Consider the following 26,850-nt stretch of genomic DNA (forward strand, 5'->3'; position numbering starts at 1 on the left):
TTATTTGGTTTACCAATTCAAATGTTATGTGCTAATGTGCTCAGTCATGGCTGACTCTTTGCAAACCCATGGACTGTAGCCCACCATGTTCCTCTGTCCTTGGAATTTTCCAGGCAAGAATACTGGAGTGGGTTTCCATTTCCTTCTCCAGGGAATTCAAATGTTAACCTTAATCCAAAATACTCCTACAGAAATATGCAGAATAATCTTTGATGAAATATCTGGGCACCCCAGTCAAATTGATATATCACAATCAACCAGCCCCGGGACCTATGGCTGGAGGATGTTTTAGCTGAGCAAGTCCTTGAGGAATCACTGAGTGACCAGCTTATCCTGACAAGGAGGGTAACCCTGGCTGAGGTCAGGATAGGATGCAAACTAGTTGTCCTGGGGCTCTGTCCAATCCAAAGATGTATTGTTGATGATTTATGCTGTACTTAATAAGTTTGTGCCAACATCTTGAAGAGTTCCTATTAAAAGTCTGAATTTCTAGCTTCTTATTAAAAAAAAAAAAATAGAAGGCTTCCTCAGTGGCTCAGTGGGTGAAGAATACACCTGCAATACACAGGAGATGCAGAGACACAGGAGACGTGGGTTCGATCCCTGGGCCAGGGGAAGATGCCCTGGAAAAGTAAATGGCCACCCCCTCCTGTATTCTTGCCTGGAAATTCCCCCATGGACAAAGGAGCCTGGCAGGCTATAGTCCATGAGGTCACAGAGAGTCAGATATGACTGAGCACATGAAAAAACAAAAGTGATTGTGTAGAGGTTAGACATCTGAGCTGGGGCTGCCCCCCACCATGAGGTACCCCCAACCTGTTGGCTTAGCCTCCATCACCCACTCCTGACTTGCTGCACTCATGTCTATTACTATCACTCTGCAATGTGGGAGACCTGGGTCCAATTCCTGGGTAGAGAAGATCCCCTGGAGAAGGGAATGGCTATCTACTCCAGTATTCTTGCCTGGAGAATTCCGTGGACAGAGTAAGTAGCCTGGTGGGCTACAGTCCATGGGGTCACAAAGAGTTGGACATGACTGAGTGACTAACACTTTCACTTATTCACTGCTATAGGAACAGAGACACCCGACCTGAACATCAGCACCCCACCACCACCACCCCCAGTGGAGGGCCTGTGCCAACAGCAGGCTGTGTCCTCTCCTTGTGAGAGCAGAGGGAGAAGCAAGGATGAGACTGTTCAAAGCACTCACCAGGATCTTGCCCAGGTCTCCTCACAAGCTTCTCTAATAAGCTTCTATCCAAAGTAGCCCCATGGCCACAGGCCCTCCAGAGTTCCATGACTGGGAAGGATCTTGGATGGTGGTGGGAAAGCTCGAGATGCCCTCCAACCAGGGAACAGCCAAGCCATCCAGAGGGAATTGGCCTTGAGTGAGTGGCTGGGCGCGGACCAGCAGCCCCATGCTACTACCATGTTTTATGAGTTCATAGCAACATTTAAAAGTTCGATTTCAGATTCAAAATGTCATGAAAACCTAGGAGAAGTGGTCACATGTAAGTCAGGCATCTTTAAGATCAGGGTGTCGTTTCTTCTTCTTCAAGCCCAATGCTCAGAGAGGGGCCTTGGGATGGAAACATCTAGAGTCACAGAATCATGAAAAACATGACTTTCCACTAATGAAGCACAGTGAAGGAATCGGGGGTGTTGAGATGGGAGAAGAAGTGCCTCTAGGGCAACCAAGAGCTGCTTTTAAAAAGCTGAAGGGATGTCATATGGAAGTTTGGGACTGCACCAATTTGGTACATCCCCAGAGGGCAGGCATCAAACCGGGGACCAACAGTCATGAGAAGGCAGGTTTGTGGTGAGCATAATGCAGACTTTTCTAGCAGAGAAGGCTCCTTGGAAGTAGAAAGGCATAGTGCATAATACAGTAAAGCCCCATGGCCATGGGGACTACAGAGGGGATTTGACCTGTAGACTGGAGGATGACTGTATCAAGAGTCCCAAACCTCCTTCATGGGTGGTACACATAGGCAATGAAAATATTCTTACGACAATAGGAGGTTGACTAGTGGGAATTTTAACCCTTAAGGGGTTGCATACCAGCCCAGGGTTCTAGGCCATGGCAGTTTTGAGGAGATCAGGGCTTATTATTATTGTTTAATAATTTCAGTTGTTTATTTGTGGCCATGCTGGGTCTTCACTGTTGCGTGTGCTTTCTCTCATTGTAAAGAGTGATGGCTAGTCTCTGGTTGTGGTTCGTGGTCTTCTGATTGCAATGGTTTCTCTTGCTGCCGAGCATGAACGTTAGGTACACAAGCTTCAGTAGTCATGGCTCCCAGGCTCTAGAGCACAGGCTCAATAGTTGTGGCGTGTGGGCTTTGTTGCTCCTCGGCATGTGGGATCTTTCCGGATCAGCGCTCGAATCCATGACTCCCGCACTGGCAGGCAGATTCTTTACTACTGAGCCATCGGGGAAGCCCAACCAGGGATTATTTTTAAGCAGGTCTGGAAAGATGTGCAGACATGGAGATGACAGGCATGCAGGAATAATCCTGTGGACAGAAGAGCCTGGCGGGCTACAGTCTACAGGGCCGCAAAGAGCTGAAGTGACTTAGCATGCGTATCATGCAGGAAGAAGTTTACACACATGGGTTTCTAGAATAAAAGGCAAAACATGCCACACAGGGGGCCACATAGGGAAGCACCAAGCTGTGTCAGGAGGCAGCGTGAATGAGGGGGGAAATATGGGGAAGAGCCATCCATGTGATTTTTTTTCTGAATAACATCAGAGGACTCTGGGGCATGGGGACTGTCTCTGGTTGTCTGATACCTGGCCCTGGGATGATGAGGAGAAGGGGGTAGCGACCAGAGTATGAGAACCCAGTAAATAAGGTGATTAGGAGTGATTAGGGACTCAACTGGATTTAGAAAAGGCAGAGGAACCAGAGATCAAATTGCCAGCATCCACTGGATCATCGAAAAAGCAAGAGGATTCTAGGAAAACATCTACTTCTGCTTTATTGACTATGCCAAAGCCTTTGACTGTGTGGATCACAACAAACTATGGAAAATTCTTCAAGAGATGGGAATACCAGACCACCTGACCTGCCTTCTGAGAAATCTGTATACAGGTCAAGAAGCAACAGTTAGAACTGGACAACAGAACAGTTCCATGTTCTGACATGGAACAACGGACTGGTTCCAAATTGGGAAAGGAGTACATCAAGGCCGTACATTTTCACCTGCTTATTTAAATTATATGCAGAGTACATTATGCAAAATGCCAGGCTGGATGAAGCACAAGCTGGGATCAAGACTGCGAGAGTAATATCAATAACCTCAGATATGCAGATGACATCACCCTTATGGCAGAAAACAAAGAGGAACCAAAGAACCTTTTGATGAAAGTGAAAGAGAAGAGTGAAAGAATTGGCTTAAAACTGAACATTCAGAAAATGAAGATCGTGGCATCTGGTCCCTTCACTTCATGGCAAATAGATGGGGAAACAATAGAAACAGTGAGAAACTTTGTTTTCTTGGGTTACAAAATCACTGCAGGTGGTGACTGCAGCCATGAAATTAAAAGAAGCTTACCTTGGAAGAAAAGTTATGACCAAGCTAGACAGCACATTAAAAAGCAGAGACATTACTTTACCAACAAATGTCCATTTAGTCAAAGCTATGATTTTTCCAGTAGTCATGTATGGATGTGAGAGTTGGACTATAAAGAAAACTGAGCACTGAAGAATTGATGCTTTTGAACTGTGGTGTTGGAGAAGACTCTTGAGAGTCCCTTGGACTGCAAGGAGATCCAACCAGTCCATCCTAAAGGAAAGCAACCCTGAATATTCATTGGAAGGACTGATACTGAAGCTGAAACTCCAATACTTTGGCCACCTGATGGGAAGAACTGACTCATTTGAAAAGACCCTGATGCTGGGAAAGATTGAAGGTGGGAGGAGAAGGGGACGACAGAAGATGAGACGGCTAGATGGCATCACCGATTCAATGGACATGAGTTTGAATAAACTCCAGAAGTTGGTGTTGGACAGAGAAGCCTGGCGTGCTGCAGTCCATGGGGTCACAAAGAGTTGGACACGACTGAGCAACTGAACTGAACTGAGGGACTCAGGATTGGCAGGTTTTTACATGAAAAGCACCTTCTCAAGAATTTGCTAGCAGAGGGAGGAGCAGTCCCTCCAGAGTCAGCGCAGACCCTGGAGTCAGAGCACCAAACACAGAAACGAGGAAACATGGTGCTTAACAAGGCTCGGCCCACATGCTGGGGGCTGAGGAGATGGGTTCCTCCAGGTGTACCAGGAGGGGAGCGCCAGGCCAAGTGATGCCTGCATCTCCTTCCAGCCCAGAGGTGCTGTCAATCAGGTAGCACCTCTAAGCCAGAGGTAACCCAAGAGTCCAGCCTTACTCTTGCTTTGTTCAGAGGGGACCCTGGACCCAAAGGGGTAAACAGACTCAGTCAAAGTCTCAGGTTCACTTCAGAGAAGGGCCTGGAACCCAGTGCCCCTTTGGCCACTCTCTGTGGTTAGAAGGGGCTAGAGGGAGGCGGCACAGATTCCTCATGCATAAAAGTCCACAATGGGAGAATGTGGACTAGCCAGCATGTCCTAGGGGCTGGGGCTCCTGTTGTTGCTAGTCACCAAGTTGTGTCCAGTTCTTTGCATCCCCCTGAACTGTAGCTGGCCAGGCTCCTCTGTCCATAAGATTTCACAGGGAAGGATACTGGAGTGGGTTGCCATTTCCCTCTCCAGGGGATCTTCCTGACCCAGAGATCAAACCCACTTCTCCTGCCTTGGCAGGTGGATTCTTTACCACTGAACCACTTGGGAAGCCCCTGGGGTTCCTAGGGCAGGTCAGAAGTGCAGTTTCTGGTAGTGTAGCAAAGCTCCTGATTTCCCCTCCTCTGCCCTGGAGGCAAAAGGAAGACCTGGAACCAGGGTCTGCAAGCAGATTCAGCCTGGGGGGAGGAGGTGCCACACTGGTCTCAGCTTTGTTGGCCCTGCTCCAAGTGTCTCACTTGGGCAGCTATTTCCCTCCCTGTCATCAGGCTTATCAACTGTGATCCAGTCATTCCCAACCTGCTGCCTGATATCCTCCCTGTTAAAATGAAGTTTCCTCTTTCTTTGCCCCACCCACTCATTCTGCCTGATAGACCTTGAGTTCTACTGTGATACTGCTACTGTTCTTAGTAGCTCAGTCGTGTCTGACTCTTTGCCACCCCATGGGCTGTAGCCCACCAGGCTCTTCTGTCCGTGGAATTCTCCAAGCAAGAAGACTGGAGTGGGTTGCCATTTCCTTCTCCACGGGATCTTCCTGGACCAGGGATCAAACCCATGTCTCCGGCACTGGCAGATGGATTCTTTATCACTGAGCCACTATTGACTTCACTTTTCCCTAATTACTTCTTTAAAGGCCAAGTCTCCAAATGCAGTCACATCTGAGGACCTGTGGGGAGGGCTTCAGCACAGGAAGCCCATAGCCCTGTCTCCTGAGGCTACGTTTCTGCTCTGGCCCACATGTCTCTCCCACAGTGGGCCTCCCCCAACCCGAATCCCACCCCCCATTATGCACTTAGCCCTGCTCCCCACTGAGCCCAGTGTATACAACAAGTGCACTGTGTCCATCCACATCAGGGTCAGCATTCTGCCCATACCAGCTGTTCGCCCTCAGAAGGACTGTGGGCTGCAACGTGGGGCAGCCTGTGCTCTGGGTTCTTTATTCCCCTCACCTGGCACATGGCCAGGTACAATTAGACACTTGACAATCGATGGCGGCGGTGGTGGCAATATTGACAGCTGAGAATAGTGGGAGGTGAGTCTGCTCAATGGGTGCTATAGGGACTAAAGGGGGCAGGTATGGTTGCCCCCCCAGCTCGAGGATGAGCAAGGACCAGTGCTCAGAGTGGACTGAATGTCCCCAGGAGCCACATCGGTGACTACAAGGCCATGGGGAAGATCTAGTCTTCAAAGTCTGTTTGTTGTTGTTGTTTAGTCGTCCAGTCATGTTCCACTCTTTGTGACCCCATGGACTGTATCCCCACAGTCTCCTCTGTCCATGGAATTTTCCAGGGTAGAATACTGGAGTGGGCTGCCATTCTCTCCTCCAGGGGATTTTCCCAACCCAGGGATCAAACCCATGTCTCCTGCATTGGCAGGCAGATTCTTTACTGCTGAGTCACCAGGGAAGCCCTTCAAAACCCATGAAGTGAAGAGTTAGTCGCTCAGTCATGTCTGAGTCTTTGCATCCCCGTCGACTGTAGCCCACCCTGTTTCTCTGTCCATGGAATTCTCCAGGCATGAAAATTGGAATGGGTTGCAATTTCCTTCTCCAGGGGATCTTCCTGACCCAGGGATCAAGCCCGGGTCTCCTTCTTTGTACAGAGATTCTTTTCCATCTGAGCCAACACATATGCAGCTCTAAAATCCTAAGAACATAAGTCTAGATCCAGAGACCTGGGACCTGGGGCAGGCTCAGGCCAGGCAAGTCTGCAGGCTGAGTGGTCTCTGGAGGTGTCCAGTTGCCATCACACTGGTGCTGGCATAGCTCATCCATTTGATTTCTATGGGTTTCTTGCCATTAAGATGTGTATGTGCAGCAGGTGGTTCTGGTGTGGAATGATCCAAGAGTCCTGCAAACCCCCCTATTTCCCTGCAGCCTTGTGTTTGGAACCAGGACTGGCTGTGCCAAGGATAGGTGAAGGGGCAGAGCTCATGATTAGCAGCTCCCGAGGCAGGTCCAGCACTTACTGATATAGAAAATTGCCTTTAACACATTACAGGAAAAACCTCTCTAGTACTGAAATTGGCCCCAACACGGGACAAATGAGTTCTTTGACAGGAATGAGTCCTTGTCACGGAAATGTTTGTGCAGATGCTTCAAGGAACCCAGGGATTGTGGATTAGGTATGATTATGACCAGAGCTCAAGGATTTAGTGTTTCCCCAGTGCTTTTTTTTTTTTTAATATTGTTGTAAAGTTCAGTTGCTAAGTCATGTCTGACTCTTTACGACCCCATGGACTATAGCACGCCAGCTTCCCTGTCCTTCACTCATTTTATTTATATATTTATTTTTGGCTGCGCTGCTCTTTGTTGCTGCCCACAGGCTCTCTCTAGTTGCAGACAGCAGGACTACTCTAGTTGCTGTGTGCAGGTTTCTCATCGCGGTGGCTTCTCTTGTTGTGGAGCACAGGCTCCTGAGCGTCTGAATTTCTGTAGTTGTGGTGCACAGGCTTATTTGTTCTGTGTCATGAGGGATCTTCCCAGATCAGGGATCGAATCTATGCATTCCAAGACAGACTCTTAACCACTGGACTGCCAGAGAAGCCCCTATGAAATGCTTTTATATACAGTTTTTTTTATTCTTCTTCACAGCAGTTCTAGGGAAGATAGTATTAACATAGCTAAATTTTGTGAGTGAGCACACTGAGATGCAGAGAGGTAACAGAATTTGTCCCAGATGAGTGGCCTGAACCAGGACAGACCTCCAAACATGTGCTCCTTCCAGCATGATATGAACTTTGTTCTCCTGGAAGGCCTCCTTTGGCTGTTGATTTGGGAGGCTTCAGTTCTGTTTCCAGCTGAGCCATGGACCTTAACTTTTCTAAGCCAGTGTCTCTTCCTCTGTAAAGGGATCAGTACCACCTCCAGAGAGAGGAGGAAGGAGAAGGACAAGTTCTCTGTGGACTGTTACTTTCGACTACCTGTGTGAGGGGGGAGTGTTTCTCGCTTGAAAGTGTGAAAGTGTTAGTCACTCAGTCGTGTCCAGTTCTTTGCGACCCCATGGACTGTAACTCACCAGGCTCCTCTGTCCATGGAATTCTCCAGGCAAGAAAACTGGAATGGGTTGCCATTTCCTTCTCCAGGGGATCTTCCCAAGCCAGGAATCAAACCCATGTCTCCTGCCTCTCCTGCATTGCAGGGACATTCTTTACCGCTAAGTCATTGGGAAAGCCCCGTTTCTAGCTTAGGTCGCCATTGAAATGTAGACTTCCTTTCTGGGCAGCAAGAAAGCTCTCCCAAGAGGGCTGTGCATGATGGGCAGGGCAAGGTAAAGAACACAGAAGTGTTAGAAGGAGATGCAGAAGGTTCTAGAAGGCAGAGTCCTCCTCTGTTTAACCCTGTTCCTGGCTGGCATCACCTACATAGTCAGTCCCTATGGGGTCGCCTGGACTCTAGCACCCACAGGGGATGCCCTTTTGGTGAGATGGACCTCTTGACAAAGACTCAGGCCCCCCAAGTTCTGTGGCTGACACATCAAAGGGCCCCTGCTCTGCTCCCCCACATCAGGATTTCAGCTCCGTGTCTTTGGGAAGGTCACTTGATATCTCCGACCTCAGTTTCCTCACCTAGAGGTGAGGTAAAAATAAGACAGAAGAGGTAAAAATATGTCATTTATGAGCCCCTTCAGCTCTGGTTCTCACCACCAATGAGCTTATAATCAGAGTCATTATGTTTTCTCACTCATCAATATCCCAAATCATTCCTTTTCTTTTTGTACTCATGACTTACCCCTCCCTGCCCTTGTTTGAATGACCCAGGGTCTCTCCTTGGGACTAATGACCTCAGCTCCCAGACTTTTCCATCTAAGAGGGCCCTTTGGGAGGCATCTAACCTGGTCCAGCTGTTCTAGCCTGGAACTCAGGGCCATTGAAAAGGACTTGGGTGGGGGGTTGCAAAAATGGAAGCATTTTCAGCCAAACAATGAGCTGAGCCACCCCAGGAACCCCTTTTAAAGTGAAACGTTCGTGCTCTAGACTTTGTTTGGAAAAATCTTCCTCTTACCCAATCCCCTCACTTTTTAGATGAGAAAAATGAGGTCCCAGCAGGTGAGGTGACTTGGCATAGTTAACCAAGCATTTCTTTGGCATTTAAGTTAGATGTGATTCAAAAGAATTCACATGCTATAGCTTTTGTGGGTGTATGTGAGGTAACCAGAAAATTCTCAGTCAACAGAAGGAGGGAGGTACCAGAACTGGGTTCCTCTGGAGGCCCTACAAGACCTGGCTGTGGACATAACCCCTGCTGCTACCCTCCCACCTATTTCTGCTGTCTCCCATCCCTGCCCTGTGGGGCACGGAGGGCCCACCGGTCCCCACACCCCTCCTCTGACACGAGGCCCTTTCTGGGATCTCCTGTGCTCTGCACCCCACCCCCACCGCTTCTCATCTGTGGTGATGCTGTGGAGGAGTGGGTTGCTGTTCTTTTTTCTGACTTCCTGTGTGCTTCGGAAACCTCAGTGAAAGACCAGCTAAAGGAAGAAAGGGCCAAGGACCGTTATGCCAAACATAGACTTACATCCGACATGCAGGGAGCTAGATTCATGACTTTTATAGACCCAGACCCCAAGATTCTGACCCCTACCTGGTCTCTAGGGAACACAAACGCCTGGAAGTAGGTAGAGGGATCCTCAATATTTTCAGGCTTGGGTCCACTATGCCTTGGGAGGTAGCCCAAATGATTCTTGAGAAAAATGTATCACCGAAATCAAATGTGTTAAAAGAGAATGCTTACTTACCTCTTTACCACAACCATTTTAATTTTTCTGTCTGCTTTTCTGCATGCAGCTAGTTGTAACCATGGGAGCATATATATTTGTGTAACGAATATGCATTGAATCTTTGGAGTTTTTTTATATTACTTTAATTTTATATGCCTAAGTTGTCTCTTTATTAAATACTTTTTAGAACAGACCAGAAGTAATATATGAGTGAAATTTTGTACCTGGGTGAGAAAGACAAAACTGTGGAGAAATACCAGGCTCCTCCTTTCTTTCTCTTTCATTTTTCCTTCCTTCCTTTCCTTGTTTTATTTTTTTTTTAATTTTTTTTGATGGCACATTGCTGAGCTTCTGCCCATAAACCTCCATCCTCAGGGCCTCCTACTCAAATCATGACTCAAACTTGGGTCCCTAAGGGTCAGTTCTTCCCCATCTTAGCCTGGCCACCTGGCATCAAGTTTGTATGCCTGCCTTTGGGTACATGAGACCTTTTCCTTGCATAGCCCTTGTAAAAGGCTAACAGTAATTTTGCTACCTTTTGGGCTCAGGAAATTTTGGCTTGGGTTTTCCCTTTCTATTTTGTTTTATTTTTCTAACCAGGGAAGGAAAAAAAATCCTACCACACTTTGAGAAGTGGTTGAGAAGATAGTGAGAGAAGGGGTATAAGCTGGGGGATTTCTTGCCACTGCACTGAGGGTTTCCCTCCCTTGGAACTACAGTGGCTAGAATTTTCAAAGACCAGAGTTCCCCCAAATTTTCTGATTTTTCTGAGCTCTGAATAACTGAAGCCACCTGTCTCTTGTCGCTCAGTCCATTTCCCAATAATAGGCTTGGGTAACAACAAGAAACTGAAATAGAAACCAGTACTGTGCTTTGCACTCAATCTCAATGACAGCCAGGAAGGCCCCACACTTAAGAATCATAACTCACTGAGACCTGTCTGCACCAAGTGTTTATCAGACACCACCCTGCTAGTGGGAGCCTGCAGCCTGGGAATGGGGAGACCTGGGGTTCAGCCGAGTTCTCAGATTTTAGTCTCTCTGAAACTAAGTGCTCACCAGGGAGACAAAGGCCAAACCAGCTGTTCTGCACCCTCAGTGTTATGTATCAGAATCACCTAGTATGTGATTTAAAAAGTAGATGACTGGGCCCCAGCACAGAGGGCGTCTTCATTCATGGAAACTAAGATGAGATGTCTTGTTCTTTAGTAGCTCAGTCGTGTCCGACTGTTTGTAACCCCATGGACTATAGCCCGCCAGGCTTCTCTGTCCATGGGATTTCCCAGGTAAAATTGCTAGAGTGGTCTGCCATTGCCTTCTCCAGAGAATCTTCCCGACCCAGGGATCAAACCCGAGTCTCCTGCATTGGCAGGTGGGTTCTTTGCCACTGAGCCACCACGCTTTGGTATATTTACACATGTAAATTGTTAAAGCAAAACTATTAACATTCAGAGGCTCGCTAAAGAATGGTAAGGCAGACCTTATTCAAGGGAACTACTACAGTGGGTTTTTGCAGTAGGGGAAAGAAATTGAAACAAAACAAGGGAAAGAGGAAATTATTGCCAAGAACCAGAGTGGGGGATGGGGGTCAGTGAATAGACAGAGTAAGAGGACAGGGTATTTCTTTTCTAAGTTAACCTAACAGGATTCTTACTGAAGGCAGGCTACAGCAATCAGATGTTACCTTGGGAGTGGGAGTAGGGAGCTATAGAAAGTAGGGAGTTCTGACTAAATCCGCTTAGTGAGATTCTTACTAAAATCTGGACTCTACAAAGACAGAAACAGAGAAGCTGATATCCAGGCCTAATAGAGCAGAGGGGCTCAGACGGGCCAGACTAAAGTTTGGTCAAGGAGAGAATCTTTATCCATACGTGTATTAGCACATGAGCTCACAGCCAGCTGAAGAAGGCAGAGTCCAAGTGCTGTTAGGTGTTATGTATCAGGTCAAATAGTCCACTGTTTTCACCATTAGAATTCAGAGCCCCCAAAGGAATTACCCTGGTGTCTGTGTGCCAAGGCCTCCTCCCCAAGTAGTCCCAGACACAATTACTGTGGGGTATGGCAGTCAAGAGCCCACACTCAGAGCCCTCGGGACAATGAGGAATCCTTTTTGGTCTCTGCCTCCCCTGTGACCTTGGGGAAGTCACTTTGCTCAGCCTCAGCTGCCCCTTCTCAATTTGTTGTTAGGGCTGAACAGGCTTTGTGTGAATTGCTGCCAGTTCTCAGAAGTGAGCCTTCCACAGGCGTGCAGGGGAGAAGGAAGGGAACATGGGCCCACGCTGGAGACCTGTGGCAAAGAGCCCCCCACCAGGTCTTGCCATGTGCTCTGGTCTCTTGGAGGACTGTCTTGGGCTGATGGTAACTTTCTATAGCTCCGGGTTCTCTTGGTAGCTTTTATTGAGCTCCCTCTCTGCCTTTTTACCCCAATTCCTGCTTTGAGTGGGATGCTGACATCTAGATATGGGGTCTGTTTGCTCTCTAGTCAAGCTCTGGGGTAGGAAGATTGGCCATTCTGGGCTACATGAAGAGCACAGAAAATAAGAAAGTCAGACCATCAGAAGGGGAGCTGGAGGTCAGAAGGAGAGACAGGGCCAGCTTCTAGCCTTGTAGGAGCCACTTAATATTTGCTTATATTTAACCAGAGAGATAGACATTGTGTGCATTCTCAGTTGTGTCCAACTCTTTGCGACCCCGTGGACTATAGCCCACCAGGTTCCTCTGTCCATGGGATTTCCCAAGCAAGAATACTGTTGTGGGTTGCCATGCTCTCCTTCAGGGGATCTTCCCAACCCAGAGATCAAACCCAAGACTCCCGGGTCTCCTGCATTGGCAGGCGGATTCTTTACCACTGAGCTACCTGGGAAGGCAACCTAACATCAAAAGATCTTAACGTCTTTGCAGTTCAGTTCCGTTCAGTTCAGTTCAGTTGCTCAATCATGTCCGACTCTTTGCAACTCCATGAATTACAGCATGCCAGGCCTCCCTGTCCATCACCAACTCCCAGAGTTCACTCATACTCATGGCCATCAAGTCGGTGATGCCACCCAGCCATCTCATCTTCTGTCATCCCCTTCTCCTCCTGCCCCCAATCCCTCCCAGCATCACAGTCTTTTCCAGTGAGTCAACTCTTCGCATGAGGTGGCCAAAGTATTGGAGTTTCAGTTTTAGCATCAGTCCTTACTGTATGTAATTCAGAATGTATTTTTACATAGTTACAATCTGTACGTAAGCCCCATTCCCTGTCACTTAACATTTTTAATATAAACATTAGATTGGCCAAAATTCATTCAAGTTTTTCCATACGATGTTGTAGGGGAACCCAAACTAACTTTTTGGCCAACCCAGTATTTTCATGAATTACCACTGTTCATGTTTTTAAATGGGGTTTATCATTATGGATATTGCCTAGATAGAATTCCCCCTCAACATTTCCCTGAGCATTTTGTTCTGATTTCACTTTTACTCTATTATAAATATTATAGTTATGAACATTTCTGTGCACGTGATCCTTGCTTCCTCTTTAGATATGTGGGGTGTGCATTTCCCAAAGTTGAACGGCCATGTCAACCTATATCAGTTACTTGTTTTGTTTTTGTTTTTGAAGTATAGTTGATTCACAGTGTTGTATTTGTTTCTGGTATACAGCAAAGTGACTGTTATACATATATGTGTGTGTGTATATTGTGTATTTTCTTCAGATCCTTTTCCATTAGAGATTATTACAGGATATTGAATATAGTTCCCTGTGCTGTACAGTAAACCCTTGTCGTTTATTTTATATATATATATATATATATATGTATGTGTGTGTGTGTATATATATATATATAGAGAGAGAGAGAGTAAGGTTGTTCTGTTAATCCCAAACTCCTGACTTATCCCTCTCTCTCCCCCTTTCCCCTCTGGCAGCCATAAGTTTGTTTTCTACGTCTGTGAGTTGTTTCTGTTTTATAAATAAGCTTATTTGTATTGTTTTTTAGATTGCACATATAAATGATATCATATATGTGTGTTTGTCTCACTTAGTGTGATAACCTCTAGGTCTATCCATGTTGCTGCAAATGGCAGTATTGCATTCTTTTTTATGGATGCATAATATTCCATTGTGTGTGTGTGTGTGTGTGTGTATCACATCTTCTTGACCCATTCATCTGTCAGTGGACACTTAGGTTGCTTCCACATCTTGGTTTTTGTAAATAATGTTGCTGTGAACACTGGGGCACATGTGTCTTTTCGAATTATAATTTTCGTCTTTTCTGGATATATACCTGGGAGTGGGATTGCTAGATCATATGGTGGCTCTATTTTTAGTTTTTTAAGGAATCTCCATACTGTTCTCCATAGTGGCTGCACCAGTTTACATTCCCACCAACAGGGTCGGAGGGTTCTCTTTTCTCCACACCCTCTCCAGCATTTGTTATTTTTGATAGACTTTTTGAGCCTAGCCATTCTGACCCGTGTCAGGTGATGCCTTGCTGCAGTCTTTATTTGCATTCTTTAATAATTAGTGATGTTGAGCATCTCTTCATGTTCCTGTTGTCTTCTCTGGAGGAATTTCTGTCTAGGTCTTCTGCTCTTCATCAGTTGTGTTCTATTCAACTAGCTTATTCTTCAGGAAGCTGGTTCTGAATCAACTGGCAATTGTACTAGTTTTATTTCAGGTCCATAAACATAAGATTGTATTATTTTCTCCAGCTATGTTGGCTTGTTTAAAAGGTTTGTAGTGGTGCCTCAAAGTGTTTTTTTATTAGTATTTTTAACTGCTGAAGATTTTCCCTTCTATTTTTAATTTTCCCAAGTCATTTCACACACAGGTAGCATCCTGTTTACTTGACAGGGCATCTAATTTCACTAAAGTGAAAGACAATCACTGCAGTGTACAGACTGGGGCCACCAGCATGTTTAATGGCTTGGATATCTGTGTACAAAAAGCAAATTTGTAGTGTCTACTGAAGTTGCAAAGAGCAGCATACTGGGGGCTGTCAGGTGGAGAAGCTTGTTCAGGAGGATGTTTTGGTTGTTTTCAAGTGGTACTAGATGAGAAGACAGTACCATACTGTCAGACCTGGGTTTGTACTATCTAGTTGAAAATAAAAAAAAAACTTGAGTTTTCTTTTCATGGTCAATTTTTTTCTGTTTATTAAATGTATCATCAAAGATAAAATTCTATACACCATGATTATAATATTAATATATCAAAAGGCAAGTATCCTTTTTGGCACTGCAGGGCTGGAAATTTGATGTTTATGTGTGAGCTTTCGTCTGAGCAGAATTCTAGGGGCCATATCAGAAAAGCAGTGTCCACCTGAGCACAGGAATCACTTGCTGTGTGAAGACAAAGCACAGAGTTAGGGGACTCAGGCTGTGGGCTTTGTTTGTTGGGTTAAGATGGGAAATTCTGTGTTCTGGTCCTGCCTCTGCCATTTAACAACAGTGACCCCAGGCAAGCTACTTGATCACTTTTCCTCATCCTCCAAATGGGAGTGAAGTCTGCCTTGAGAGAGAGCAACAAGATAGCAAGTGATGGTGCAAACAGTCCAGAAATGGGTGCACAGAGGGTATGATGTGTGTATAAAGACCCTCTTTCCTCCCATCCGTCTGTTGCACTTTTAAAATATTTTTTAATGTGGATAATTTTTTAAAGTCTTTGTTGAATTTGTTACAGCATTGTTCCTGTTTTGTGTTCTGGTTTTTTGGCCTCGAGTCATGTGGGATCTTAGTTCCCCAACCAGGGATTGAACTCGCACCCTTTGCTTTAGAAGGCAAAGTCCCAACCACTGGACTACCAGGGAAGTCCCTGTTGTACTTTTTTTAAAACAATGACCTGAATGGGGTTAGTGAGTCCATCTCTTGCATGGCAGCCCTGCAACCATTTGAAACCAGCCATCCAGTCCTCACTTCCCAGGACTCTCATCTCCCTTTAGCCTCAGGGTCGGCCCTCCAGGTTTCCAGGGCTCTGAGTGTCCTGGGAGATTCATCTTAGAACACAGCCTATCAAACCTAGGAGCCCTAGACCAGCAGTTCCATAGATGCAGTTGTTACCATGCAGAGCCCCAGGGGGAAGTCACCATCCTTATATTAGGGATTTTTTCTAGTAACCCCAACAGTGTTAACTTTTTGGCAGCTATTTCATGGTGACACAGCTTACGCCCCACTTTTTAATCCATGCTGTTGTTCAACCACATCTTCCTCATTCCAGACTGAGGGAGATTTTTTTTCTCTACATGAAGAACTTCACATTTAGCCCATTTCACTGGTTGCATTCTGTTTCCCTTGGTATGTCTTCCCTCTCGTGCAGATGTCAGGGGTCCTTCAGCCAGAGCCACAGTCTCCCCTAATCCTGTGCTGATCTTGGTGCTTCTTGTCTGACCACCACAAACTCCTTAAAGCCAAGTGCAGCAGTGTGAACAAGAGCCAGTTTGAGCAGCCATTGGTCCTCAGGTTAACACAGACATTTGATCAGTTGTTGGGGAAACCTATTGACCAGTTGTGAATTCACCTGCTTGTCATCTGGCATCCTCATTCACTTCTCAGGAAAATGGGGAAGAGCTCAAAACACCCAATGGAGCATGGATTCATCATGGTGCCAGATTTCCCAGCCCAACAACCAACACTTAAGCCCGCACAAAAAGAGAAATGGGGTTTGCTGGAGCTGAAAGCTGGAAGAGATGGAAAAGCCTGAGACTGGGACTCATAGTGGAGAAGTTGGAGAATTTAGTTGATGGTTAATGAGGACAGGGTGTGGCTTTGAAAACTACAACTTTTAGGAAACTGAAAAGAAACAGAAGTTCCTTGAAAAAAGGAGCTAGTCTTAACATTCTGTGCTTCTGGATCTTCCCTGGTGGTCCAGCAGCTAAGACTCCATGCTCCCAATGCAGGAGGCCAGGGTTTGATCCCTGGTCAGGGAGCTAGATCCCACATGCCCCAGATAAGGGTTCTCCTGCCCCAACTAAAGTTCCCACATGCTGCAATGAAGGTCAAAGATCCTGCCTGCCGCAACTAAAACCTCGAGCAGACAAATAAATACAATAATTGTATATATTTTAAAAATTCTGTGCTTCCGTACACCTTATAGTATGTTGCTATCTTGAAGTACTGGCTGGCCATATCGCTGCCAAGAGCAGGCAACATCCAGGGTCAGAGGTGGGCCTGAAGCAAGGGCTCTAGTCTCTGCCCCCATCCTACTCCCAGATCTCTCCCTGATAAAGCCCTGCAGTGCTGGAACCAGCGTGAGACACCCCTCTCTCCCCGAGTCTGCTGTCAGTGAGGTCACACTGGTAGCTTGAAAACAGAGATGTCAGAAGCATTTACACCAGAGAAATCTACAAACACTGCAACTGAGCCATCTTTCCTCTGGATTGCTGGTTGTGAAACTCATGTGCATGCTCAGTCACTTAAGTCGTGTCCAACTCTTTGCAACCCCATGGACTGTAGCCCGCCAGGCTCCTCTGTCCATGGGATTTCCCAGGCAAGAATACTGGAGTGGGCTGCCATTCCCATCTCCAGGAGCTCTTCCTGAGCCAGAGATGGAACCTGCATCTCCAGCATTGGCAGGTGGATTCTCTACTACTGAGCGACCCGGGAAGCCCAATGTGAAACTCATACAAAGGCATTACCTGAGCCTCTCCTCCTGCCTCCCATCTCTCACCTATGCTTCACTGTATGGCCCAAATTCTATTTTCTGAATGAAAATCTGCCTCTCCACAGGGTGGTGTGTTGCTACCACCTCATCTCATTTCCCAACAGCCCTTCGGCACCCTCCTGGCCAGCCCTGTATCATGTCACATGATTTCCTGATCTTACTGTGTCCCCTTTTCCTGAGACCCCAGGTGCCCAGAGGCAAGTCCTCTTCTTTGATCCTCTGACACCTAGGGGAGACCCCATTAGATCCTGTATCACATTGTGGCTGCTTTGCTTAATCCTTTTCCTTTTTACTGGATGAGTCCCTGCTTATGGGGACCCTCTTCTTTCTTCTGTTTATCTTCTTATCTCTGGATTCTGGCATGCCTCCTGAAACATAGCAAAGCAGAAAGGGAGAGAGAAAAGTGGGGGGAAGGAGGAGAAGGGAAGAAGAAGAAAAAGAAGGAAAGAAAAAAGGAAGGAAGGGAGGGGGAGAAAAACCAGCCAGCCCAAATCACTCATGAACTGGCCAGTTAGAAGCAAGGGGAGGGGGATTTCATGAAGGGTTGGGGAAACAGGGGTACCCAGAAGTCACCAGGAGGTAAAAACTCTCTGCCCAGCTGTAGGGCTCAGAGCCCTTGAACCAGTGAGAGAACAGAGGTTCTGTGAACAAGAAAGGGCAGGTCTCCCACCCCCCCGAGAGCCAGCCCCAGTCAGGTGACCTCTGGTCACAAAGTGCTGGTAAGAGAATGATCCGAAGTAGGTAATGTGTGCGGAGGTGGCAGGCTGAAAATGCAATAGAGTCTCAGTAGAGGATTTTTGAATGACATTGAATTACAGCTGGCATTAATCACAACCTTCCTGGGTCCTTCCTTTGCAAGGTAGTGGGGAGGGATGCTTGGAGAGGAGGGGAAGGGATTAAACAAGTGATGGATTGGGCTTCCCTAGGGTGAGCAGAATGCTGCCACCCAGTGGGAACTGGAGCTTGAAAGGGCTTGGGCTGGGGAGGGGCACTGCATGGAGCCAGTAGGGCCCGGCTTCCCAGAAACACAGGCCTCACTCCCCAAGACTGCAAGGTCATTGCCAATTCGTTAAGTGGCTGTTCTCAGCAGGCCTCTGCAGAGGAAAGGCATGTGTTCCCCATTTTGTTGATGTGGAAACGGCAAGAGGAAGTGACTCAGAGACAGAGTGGAAATAAAGTGTGTGTCTCATGACATTCTGGCTTCTGCTGGACGCAGAGGACTGGCCTTTCAACTGTGTCCTAGGGGGCCTCCTTCCATGTACAGAACAGACGATGGCTCTAAGTGTGAGCAGAGGGTTAGAGGCGGAGGTGATCTTTTCAGGTGCCAAGGTAGATGGAGTGGGTGGCACTGGTACTGGAGATAGGAAGGATTGTCACAACCCCCTGAGCCTTGACTTACTGGCTCTGTTTAATCTTTTACAAGCAGACACTGGTATTGGGTTTCTAGTTCTTTCTTCTGCCAAGTCACAGGCATTTAAAAAAATACACATGCCAGGGAATCTATCTAAGTAATCTCTGATTTTTCAGAAAATTCTCTAGGATAGGTAATGTTAGCCTCCTATCCCAAGAAAGGAAACTGAGGTCTTGAGAGATATCCTTGTCCAGATCACACAGCTGAGAAGCAGCAGAGATTGAAGGCCACCACATTGCCTAACTGTGAAATCCCTCGTGAGTAACGCCCCAGACTTGTGCAGCATGGCAGCCCCGGGGACATGAGTTTTAAACCAGGTTCAAATGAGTCAGGTGTCTGTGCTCTCTTCCTGATACTGTGCCATCTTCCTGACTAATGGTGCCCTGTCTCTGATCCCTGAAATCCAGGGCAGAACTTCCAGTCCTCAAGACTTTGCCTTTTACCCTTGGAACTCCCAGTGTCACCTCAAGTCTGGTTGCCCAAGAGGCCCAGCTTCAATGTCAGTTGCTAAAGGCTATTACTGTCATCTCATAAATTAATGAACATTGGAAAACCAAACCAAAAAAAAAAAAAAGGTGGAAAGACAAAGAATGAAAGACTGCCCCTGCACTTCAAATGGAATACATTGAGCTTTATGATGGATTCTCTATAGTGTCCTTATTTTTTCTCATTTTTCCAAGGACACAGCAAAATATCACCAAAGGCCATCATCCACCTGCCAGCTGCTGTTTGGGAACTCTGTCCCATCCCAGCCTGACGTCTCAAGGTACAAGGGCTGGTTGGTGGCAGAGCCGGACACTTGGTTGGCAGGACGTGATACCATGGGCCCTCTAATCTTTGGCAACTCGGCAGCCTTAATACTCTGCCCTTACCAGTTGTGTGATCCTGACAAAGTCACCTCACTGGACCTCTCTAACATTACCTATCCTGCAGACTGTTTCTAGAGAATGAACGGTTGCTTACACAAGCTCCCTAACACACAGTGTGTGTTCAGTAAGATGTAACGTTACCCTGCAACATCTTCAAAAACAAGAGTATATTTTTCTAACAGAAACAGACTCATAGACTTAGAGAATGAATTCATGGTTGCCAGGGAAGAGGATGGGAAGAAGAGATAGTTAGGGAGTTTGGGATGGATGTATACACCTTGCTATATTTAAAATAGATAGCCAACAAGGACCTACTGTATAGCATAGGAAACTCTTCTCTATGTTGTGTGGCAGCCTGAATGGGAGGGGCTTTGGGGAGAGAATGGATACATGTATATGTATGGCTGAGTCCTTTCACTCTCCACCTGAAAGTATCACAACATTGTTAATCAGCTATCCTTGTTCAGTTGCTAAGTCATGTCTGACTCTTTTCGACCCCACAGACTACAGAACACCAGGCTTCCCTGTCCTTCACTATCTGCTGGAGTTTGCTCAAACTCATGTCCATTGAGTTGGTGATGGTATCTAACCATCTCATCAGCTATACTCCAATATAAAATAAAAAGTTAAAAATAAATAAATAAATATCCTAATTTCCCCCCTGCCCCCTTCAGGCAGATGAATGTCTCGTGTTCAGGAAGAATGTCCTGTATTTTTTTCCTGAAGTCTTCAGGGATGCAAAGACTGTTCAGCTTCCGTCAGTGCCCTTGGCAGGTCTTGTCCAAGACGTTCTTAGAGCCAATCAAAACTTTTCCTGTTTTAATTTGAGCCCATTTCCTTGTGTTTGTTATTCTTTGGCTCTGACTTGGGCGGATCTGGGGGCTGGGAGGCAGCCTGGAGCCCACACTGGCTCACTGCCAGGGTTCTCCCCAGGGTGGTGGGATGATCTCTGCTCTGCCAGTGCTCGCAGGGTCTGGGGCTGGCCGGGACGCAGGGAGAAGGGGTCACCAGGCAGTGGTCCAGGTCTGGACTGGAAGGCAGGGGTTTTGATTCACACATGGAGAGCCAGAGGATTTTGTGATCATCAAAATCCAGAGGCAAGCTGTCAATGAGAGATTCAAGTTATCAGGCAAAGTCTGGAGGGACAGGCAGGTTGTGTTGTCAGGAAGCATGAGCTAGAGTCAGTGGGCTATTCTCCTGTCTTCCACACTGAGTCCACTGCCGTACGTTGGTAGATTGAAATCAGCCGTGGTGGGCTGGGAGAGAAGACCATGCATGAGGCTGAGGGCTGTTTTCTCTAAGACCCCAGGAGGGACCCCTTTGGCAGTTCACTGCAGATCTGCACTGACAGCTGGTGGTTTTGGATGCCCTTGAGGGAGTTGCCATGTGTCATCAGAGATGTGGGTACCACCTTTCTGGACTGAGGTCTTTTGTCCAGACTCTTAAGTCCCTCCAGGACCTGTCATGACCACATCCTAGCTTGGGAAGGGGTGACACTCTCTAAGCCAGGAGGATTCAAGACTCTTTACAGATTGGGATGTTCCATGTTGGGCTGACACTTTTTTTTTTCTTGCATGGAGTTTGTGCCAATATCAGTGGTATCAAGGTACAGAGATTTCCTATCTACCCCCTACCCTCAAACATGCATAGTCACCCTGGCTACTAACATCCCCCACCAGAGTGGTACATTCATTACATTCTGGTGTGTAGTGTATGTTCAATCGCTCAGTCATGTCCAACTCTTTGCAACCCCATGGACTGTAGCCCACCAGGTTCCTCTGTCCTTGGAATTTTCCCATCAAGAATACTGGAGTGGGTTACCATTTCCTTCTCCAGGGGATCTTCCCAACCCAGGGATTGAACCTGCGTCCCCTGCTTGGCAGGCAGATTATTTACAACTGAGACACCTGGGAAGCCCAGGTCCTTATTAGTTATCTATTTTATATGTAGTAGTGTGTATATGTCAGTCCAAATCTCCCAATTTATCCCTCCCCTCCCCTTATTCTCTGGCAACCAGAAGTTTGTTTTCTACATCTGTGACTCTATTTCTGTTTCATGAATAAGTTCACTTGTCACTCCATCCTTCAGCCCGCAACTCCTAGTCTAGGAATGTTCCCCTAAAATCACAGTCTCTTGTTAGAAGGGAGAGATTTCTCTGTAGGAATGGGTTTTGATGAGAACTAAACTTAGTCTAGAATGGAAGTTCCCAACCTAGCCTGAATGTTAGAAACATCCTTGGAAACTTAAAAATACCAGTGCCAGGCCTCCTGCAGACCACCTTACTGACAATCTCTGGGCATGGGTCTAGATTTATACTTTCTTAACAGCTTCCCAGGGGATATTAATGTGGAGCCAAGGTTGGCATCTCCAGTCTGGTGTCAGACTTCCTTTGCTCCCTTTGAGCATTCCTAAAGCAGGAATAGCTTTAGACCAGTGATGGTAAACCCTACAGAGCTGTTGTTGAATCAAGAAGCCAGGGCCAATGTTGGCTGAGATTCGGGGTGAACTGAAGAGTCCCAGGATACTTATAGTCCATGTAGATGTCAACCAAACTGTCGTCAGAACTGGGCTGGGTCTTCTAGGGGCCCAGTCGCACCCCCTAACCCCCTCGACACCCCTCCTCCAGCAGAAAGACCTCTCAGATTGGGATGCCAGGGTGCCATCTGATATGGTGACAGATGCTCTGGGAGATGACTTCCAGTGGGACCGAGGCTGCCAGCCCTGAAACCCAGGCTGGCGGCTGCAGGTGGGTGCGGGCAAAGCCATCAGCCCCCGGCTGGTCCCCTACCTGGATCCTTTCCTGGCTTCCCCATCCCACTGCCCTCCAGGCTACCCATTTTCCACTTCTGTTTTTTCCCGGCTTCTCCCCCCTTGTCCCTGTTCCTCTCCTGCTATTTTCTACTGTCTTGCTTTTCACTTTTTCTGCTCAGCTGTGCCTTGGAATCATGCTGGGGCCGCCTCCTCTCACAGCTGCGTTTGCAAAATGTGGGCCCCTTGCCTAGGAGCCAGTGTGGGAGGAAGAAAGTGATGGGGAGAAGGGGCCCCTCACAGAGAGCGCCCGCCTGCACACACCCGATCCCCTGGCTGGTACCTGGAAGTTCATTCAGACTGCTCCTTTGCACTTCCGCTTCCCCATCCTCCAAGCTGGATGCCTTTAAGAGGCGTCTTCAGGAGTAGGAGGAGGTGTGCTTGCTGGGTGCTGCCCCTGGGGGGTGAGGCAGGTGGGCCCACGCCCATCATTTCAGGGCCATCCCTCTACTGTCTCCGCAGGACTGCGATGTGCTGGTCCTAGCCGCCGTCAGAGAGGATGTCCAGGGTGTCTGAGGCCCTGAGCCGAGTGAAGGTGGGCACATTACGTCAGCCTGAAGGCCCCCCAGAGCCCATGGTGGTGGTGCCAGTAGACGTGGAAAAGGAAGACGTGAGGATCCTCAAGGTCTGCTTCTATGGCAACAGCTTCAACCCTGGGAAGAACTTCAAACTGGTTAAATGCACTGTGCAGAGCGAGATCCGGGTGAGTGTGGCGGGCACCACCTGCTCCATCCATTTGTCCATCTCTCCCTCACTCTTCCTGGGTGGCTGAGCATCTCTCCTTCAGCCTGACAGCTCTCCTGTATCCACTCCCTGGATGGCAGGGACGAGTGGGCACCAGAGGGATGCTCTCCTCCTGCAGCTCTGGGCTTCCTCTCCAAGGCTCTGCTGCTCTAGGGGTGGGGGCAGAGTGTGTAGCCTTCCTTCAAACCCTAGGTCATTTGCTCAAGCTTTGATTTATATCTCATTTCAACTTGTTCCTTATTTATGACATTTGAGGCTCTGCAAGGGATATACATGCTCCCTCTCGTCTCAAAGAGCTCACACTCTCATGGAATTGGAATACACAAGTGATTGCATTGAACACAGAACAAGAGTGATTTTCCCAGACATGCCCTGGATGCTTAGAAAAGGGAGCTGTGGAGGCATTTAGAGGATGGTAATAAACTAGAGATGCCCTTGACCAGGTGCCTGGTTGCCAGGCCCTTTCTGAGGCTGTACTTCAACTGGTTCATTCTCATCCAGAGTCACAGAATCTGTTTTGCAAATCCAAGTACCCACAGTCACCAGGGCACCTTGACACCAGGAAGCTAACTCACCTTAACCAAATGTATGAGAGCTTGTCATCAGAAGCAGAGCCACAATACACCGATTAATTTTAAATGCAACATTTATTGAACAATTCCTATATACATGGGGCTTCCCTGGTGGCTCAGATGGTAAAGAATCCACTTGCAATGCAGGAGACCCAGGTTCAATTCCCAGGTCAGGAAGATCCCCTGGAGAAGGACATGGCAACCCACTCTAGTATTCTTGCCTGGAGAATCCCATGGACAGAAGAGCCTGGCGGGCTACAGTCCATGGAGTCACAAAGAGTTGGACATAACTAAGCAACTAACACTTTTCTTTCTTTCCTATATACATGCCTGAATCAACCCCTCTACATTATCTGGTTGAACCTTTGCGATAGATACAGCAAGGATATCACTTTCCACTGCTCAGAGTATTCCTTTCTGATGATGCGAAAGTAAGCCAAGGCCAAACTGATTCTCCAGAGCTGGCTTTGCTGGGTTTGTCATTTGAACAAAGGAAGCAGGAGGATCTTTGGAACACTCATCAGATCTGAGAGAGCTGGATGAACCATCTCTAGTCCTGTAATCACCAACCCTGCCATGTCCCAGAAGTCACCATTTCCCAGACTCAGAAAGCGTCTCTTCCAGTCAGCACTGGCAGCAGCCTCTCCACGTCTGTGCATTTGGCTGCCTTCTGGCTGTAATAGCACATGCTGTGCTTCAACACGCCGAGCCAAATGTAATTGATTAGGTCTCTGTCTTGGCCTATTGTCACAATTGATTCTGGGTTGGTTCTTCCCTCTGTTTCCTATAACTGATCTGATGAGGGCCTTGTCTGCATCTTATGGTTCCAGATATGTGTGTACAATTGTGTCCCAGGAGAAAGTCCTAGGCACTTTCCTCCAAAAGGATGTTTTCAGATCTCCTTAACTCTCTACTTCTTGAGCCTTCCTTTGAGTATGTCATCTTTGCAGATAGCTGATGCCATCTACAATGGGGTTTACTAGTTTAATTTCAGAAGGCAATCCAATTTCCATGTTTGGAGCATCTTCTTGCCCTTTCTGGCTGAAACCCAAAGAGCATGTAGTTAAACTAATCAGATTAGGATGTGCTCTGTGGTGTGCACGCATGCTCAGTTGCTCAGTTGTGTCCAACTCTTTTCAACCCCATGTACTGTAGCCCATGCTTCTCTGTCCATGGAATTTCCCAGGCAGGAATACTTGTGAGGATAGCCATCCCCTTCTCTAGGGTGCCTTCCCATCCCAGGGATTGAACCCAGGGCTCCTGCATTGCAAGCAGATTCTTTGCCATCTGAGCCACCAGGAAAACCCATGTTCTGTGGAGGTATGGTGAAAAGGAACCCAAAAGGATTGGTGGATTGGAAGAGGCAGTACTGAAGAGGGCTTTCTAAGAGGAGGACACAGCAAGAACAAAGACAGGGAGGCTGCTGAACAGTGGGTAGTTGGGTTTGGCTGGGGCATGTGTTATATTTAGAAAAGTATCTAGAGTGAAGATCAAAAAGGAAATTTGATGGCGGATAAGGGAGGGGCTAGAATATCAAGCTGAGAAATCTGGGCTCAGACAGGCACTAGAGACACACAGCTTTCAAGCAAGAGAGAGGCTTTCCTGGAGCCATCTGATGTCTTGCTGGGAGCTTAAGGGGAAAAAATAGAAAAGCCTACAGAAAGGGCAAGGAGACCTGAGCTTAGAAAGAATGGTTCAGGGACTTCCCTGGCATCCAGTGATGAAGACTTCACCTTCCAATGAAGGGGGTGCAGGTTCAACCCCTGGTCAAGGAGCTAAGATCCCACAGGCCTCATGGCCAAAAATCCAAAACACAAAACAGAAACACTGTTGTAACACATTCAATAAAGACTTTACAAATGATCCACATCAAAAAATCTTAAGAAAAATGAAGAATGGCTAGTACTTGAAGTATTATCTGGAGAAGTATAAAAACAGAGGTGGAAAAAACAAAGAAAGAAGTGGTAGCCTCCTAGGAGTTAATGTCCCAGCCTTCTGATTTTTCCTGTTTCACATCTGTCCTAGAGGCAACATGTCACCTGCCCACTGAAAACAGCCATGCCTTTAAAATCGTCTAGACCTTGAGCTTTATACCACTCTACCCTTACTGGTTGTATGGCCTTAGACCCAACACTTAGCCAATCTGGCTCAGTCCCCTCACCTAGGGACTATGCCTGCCTGTAGCCTCATTGTTAAGGATCAGAGTTGGTAGATGAGAAGCATCCAGAATATAGCAAGAGCTCAATCTTTGGAAGTTATTGACTGTGTGGGTATTATGTCCTTACCCTGCTCAAGAATCTCCAAGGGGTTCTAATCCCCTGTAGAATAAAATTAAAATCATCTTCTTTTAGTGTTTATCCACTTACCTGTCATATCTTCAAGTAAAGTAAGATGATCAGATTTGTAGTTTGAAACAGTTTGTAGTGTCCTGCAAGATGTTAGGAAGTACATTCTGGAGAAGGTTTTTTTAAGGTCAAAGGAGTTTGGAGATGCTTGGTTAAATAATTCTGAACCAATTCCTTTGTGACAGGACTTCTTAGAATCTTTAATATGCTGTTCTGCATGATGGGTTCTAATAAAGAGCCACAGCAGTGATGTTCTCTTCAGTTCAGTTCAGTTCAGTCCCTCAGTCATATCCGACTCTTTGCAACCCCATGAATTACAGCACGCCAGGCCTCCCTGTCCATCACCAACTCCTGGAGTTCACTCAAACTCATGTCCATTGAGTCGGTGATGCCATCCAGCCTGTTGTCTCCTTCTCCTCCTGCCCTCAATCCCTCCCAGCATCAGAATCTTTTCCAATGAGTCAACTCTTCACATGAGGTGGCCAAAGTACTGGAGTTTCAGCTTTAGCACCATTCCTTCCAAAGAACACCCAGGACCAATCTCTTTTAGAATGGACTTGTTGGATCTCCTTGCAGTCCAAGGGACTCTCAAGAGTCTTCTCCAACACCACAGTTCAAAAGCATCAATTCTTCGGTGCTCAGCTTTCTTCACAGTCCATCTCTCACATCCATACATGACCACCAGAAAAACCATAGCCTTGACTAGACGGACCTTTGTTGGCAAAGTAATGTTTCTGCTTTTGAATATGCTATCTAAGGTGGTCATAACTTTCCTTCCAAGGAGTAAGCGTCTTTTAATTTCATGGCTGCAATCACCATCTGCAGTGATTTTGGAGCCCCAAAAAATAAAGTCTGACACTGTTTCCACTGTTTCCCCATCTATTTCCTATGAAGCAATGGGATCAGATGCCATGATCTTTGTTTTCTGAATGTTGAGCTTTAAGCCAACTTTTTCACTCTCCTCTTTCACTTTCATCAAGAGGCA

General features: G+C 47.0%; 1 protein-coding gene across 5 annotated transcripts in view; it reads left to right on the top strand.

Annotated features, from left to right (window-relative positions):
* LOC120866066 (protein-tyrosine kinase 2-beta) overlaps positions 1-26,850 on the top strand; it is a 138,333-nt gene that overhangs the window by 49,204 nt on the left and 62,279 nt on the right. For 4 of the 5 annotated variants that reach the window (XM_040243526.1, XM_040243544.1, XM_040243553.1 and 1 more), the window contains exon 2: positions 22,667-22,907. In XM_040243526.1, the coding sequence (XP_040099460.1) occupies positions 22,704-22,907 (204 nt within the window). In that variant the 5' untranslated portion in view covers positions 22,667-22,703. Of the gene's footprint in view, positions 1-17,415; positions 19,294-22,666; positions 22,908-26,850 lie in introns of those variants that run through there. The other variant, XM_040243535.1, reaches the window with a different exon arrangement.

This window comes from Oryx dammah, unplaced genomic scaffold (assembly GCF_014754425.2).
Source record: "Oryx dammah isolate SB20612 unplaced genomic scaffold, SCBI_Odam_1.1 HiC_scaffold_1, whole genome shotgun sequence".
In the NCBI taxonomy this organism is placed as follows: Eukaryota; Metazoa; Chordata; class Mammalia; order Artiodactyla; family Bovidae; genus Oryx; species Oryx dammah.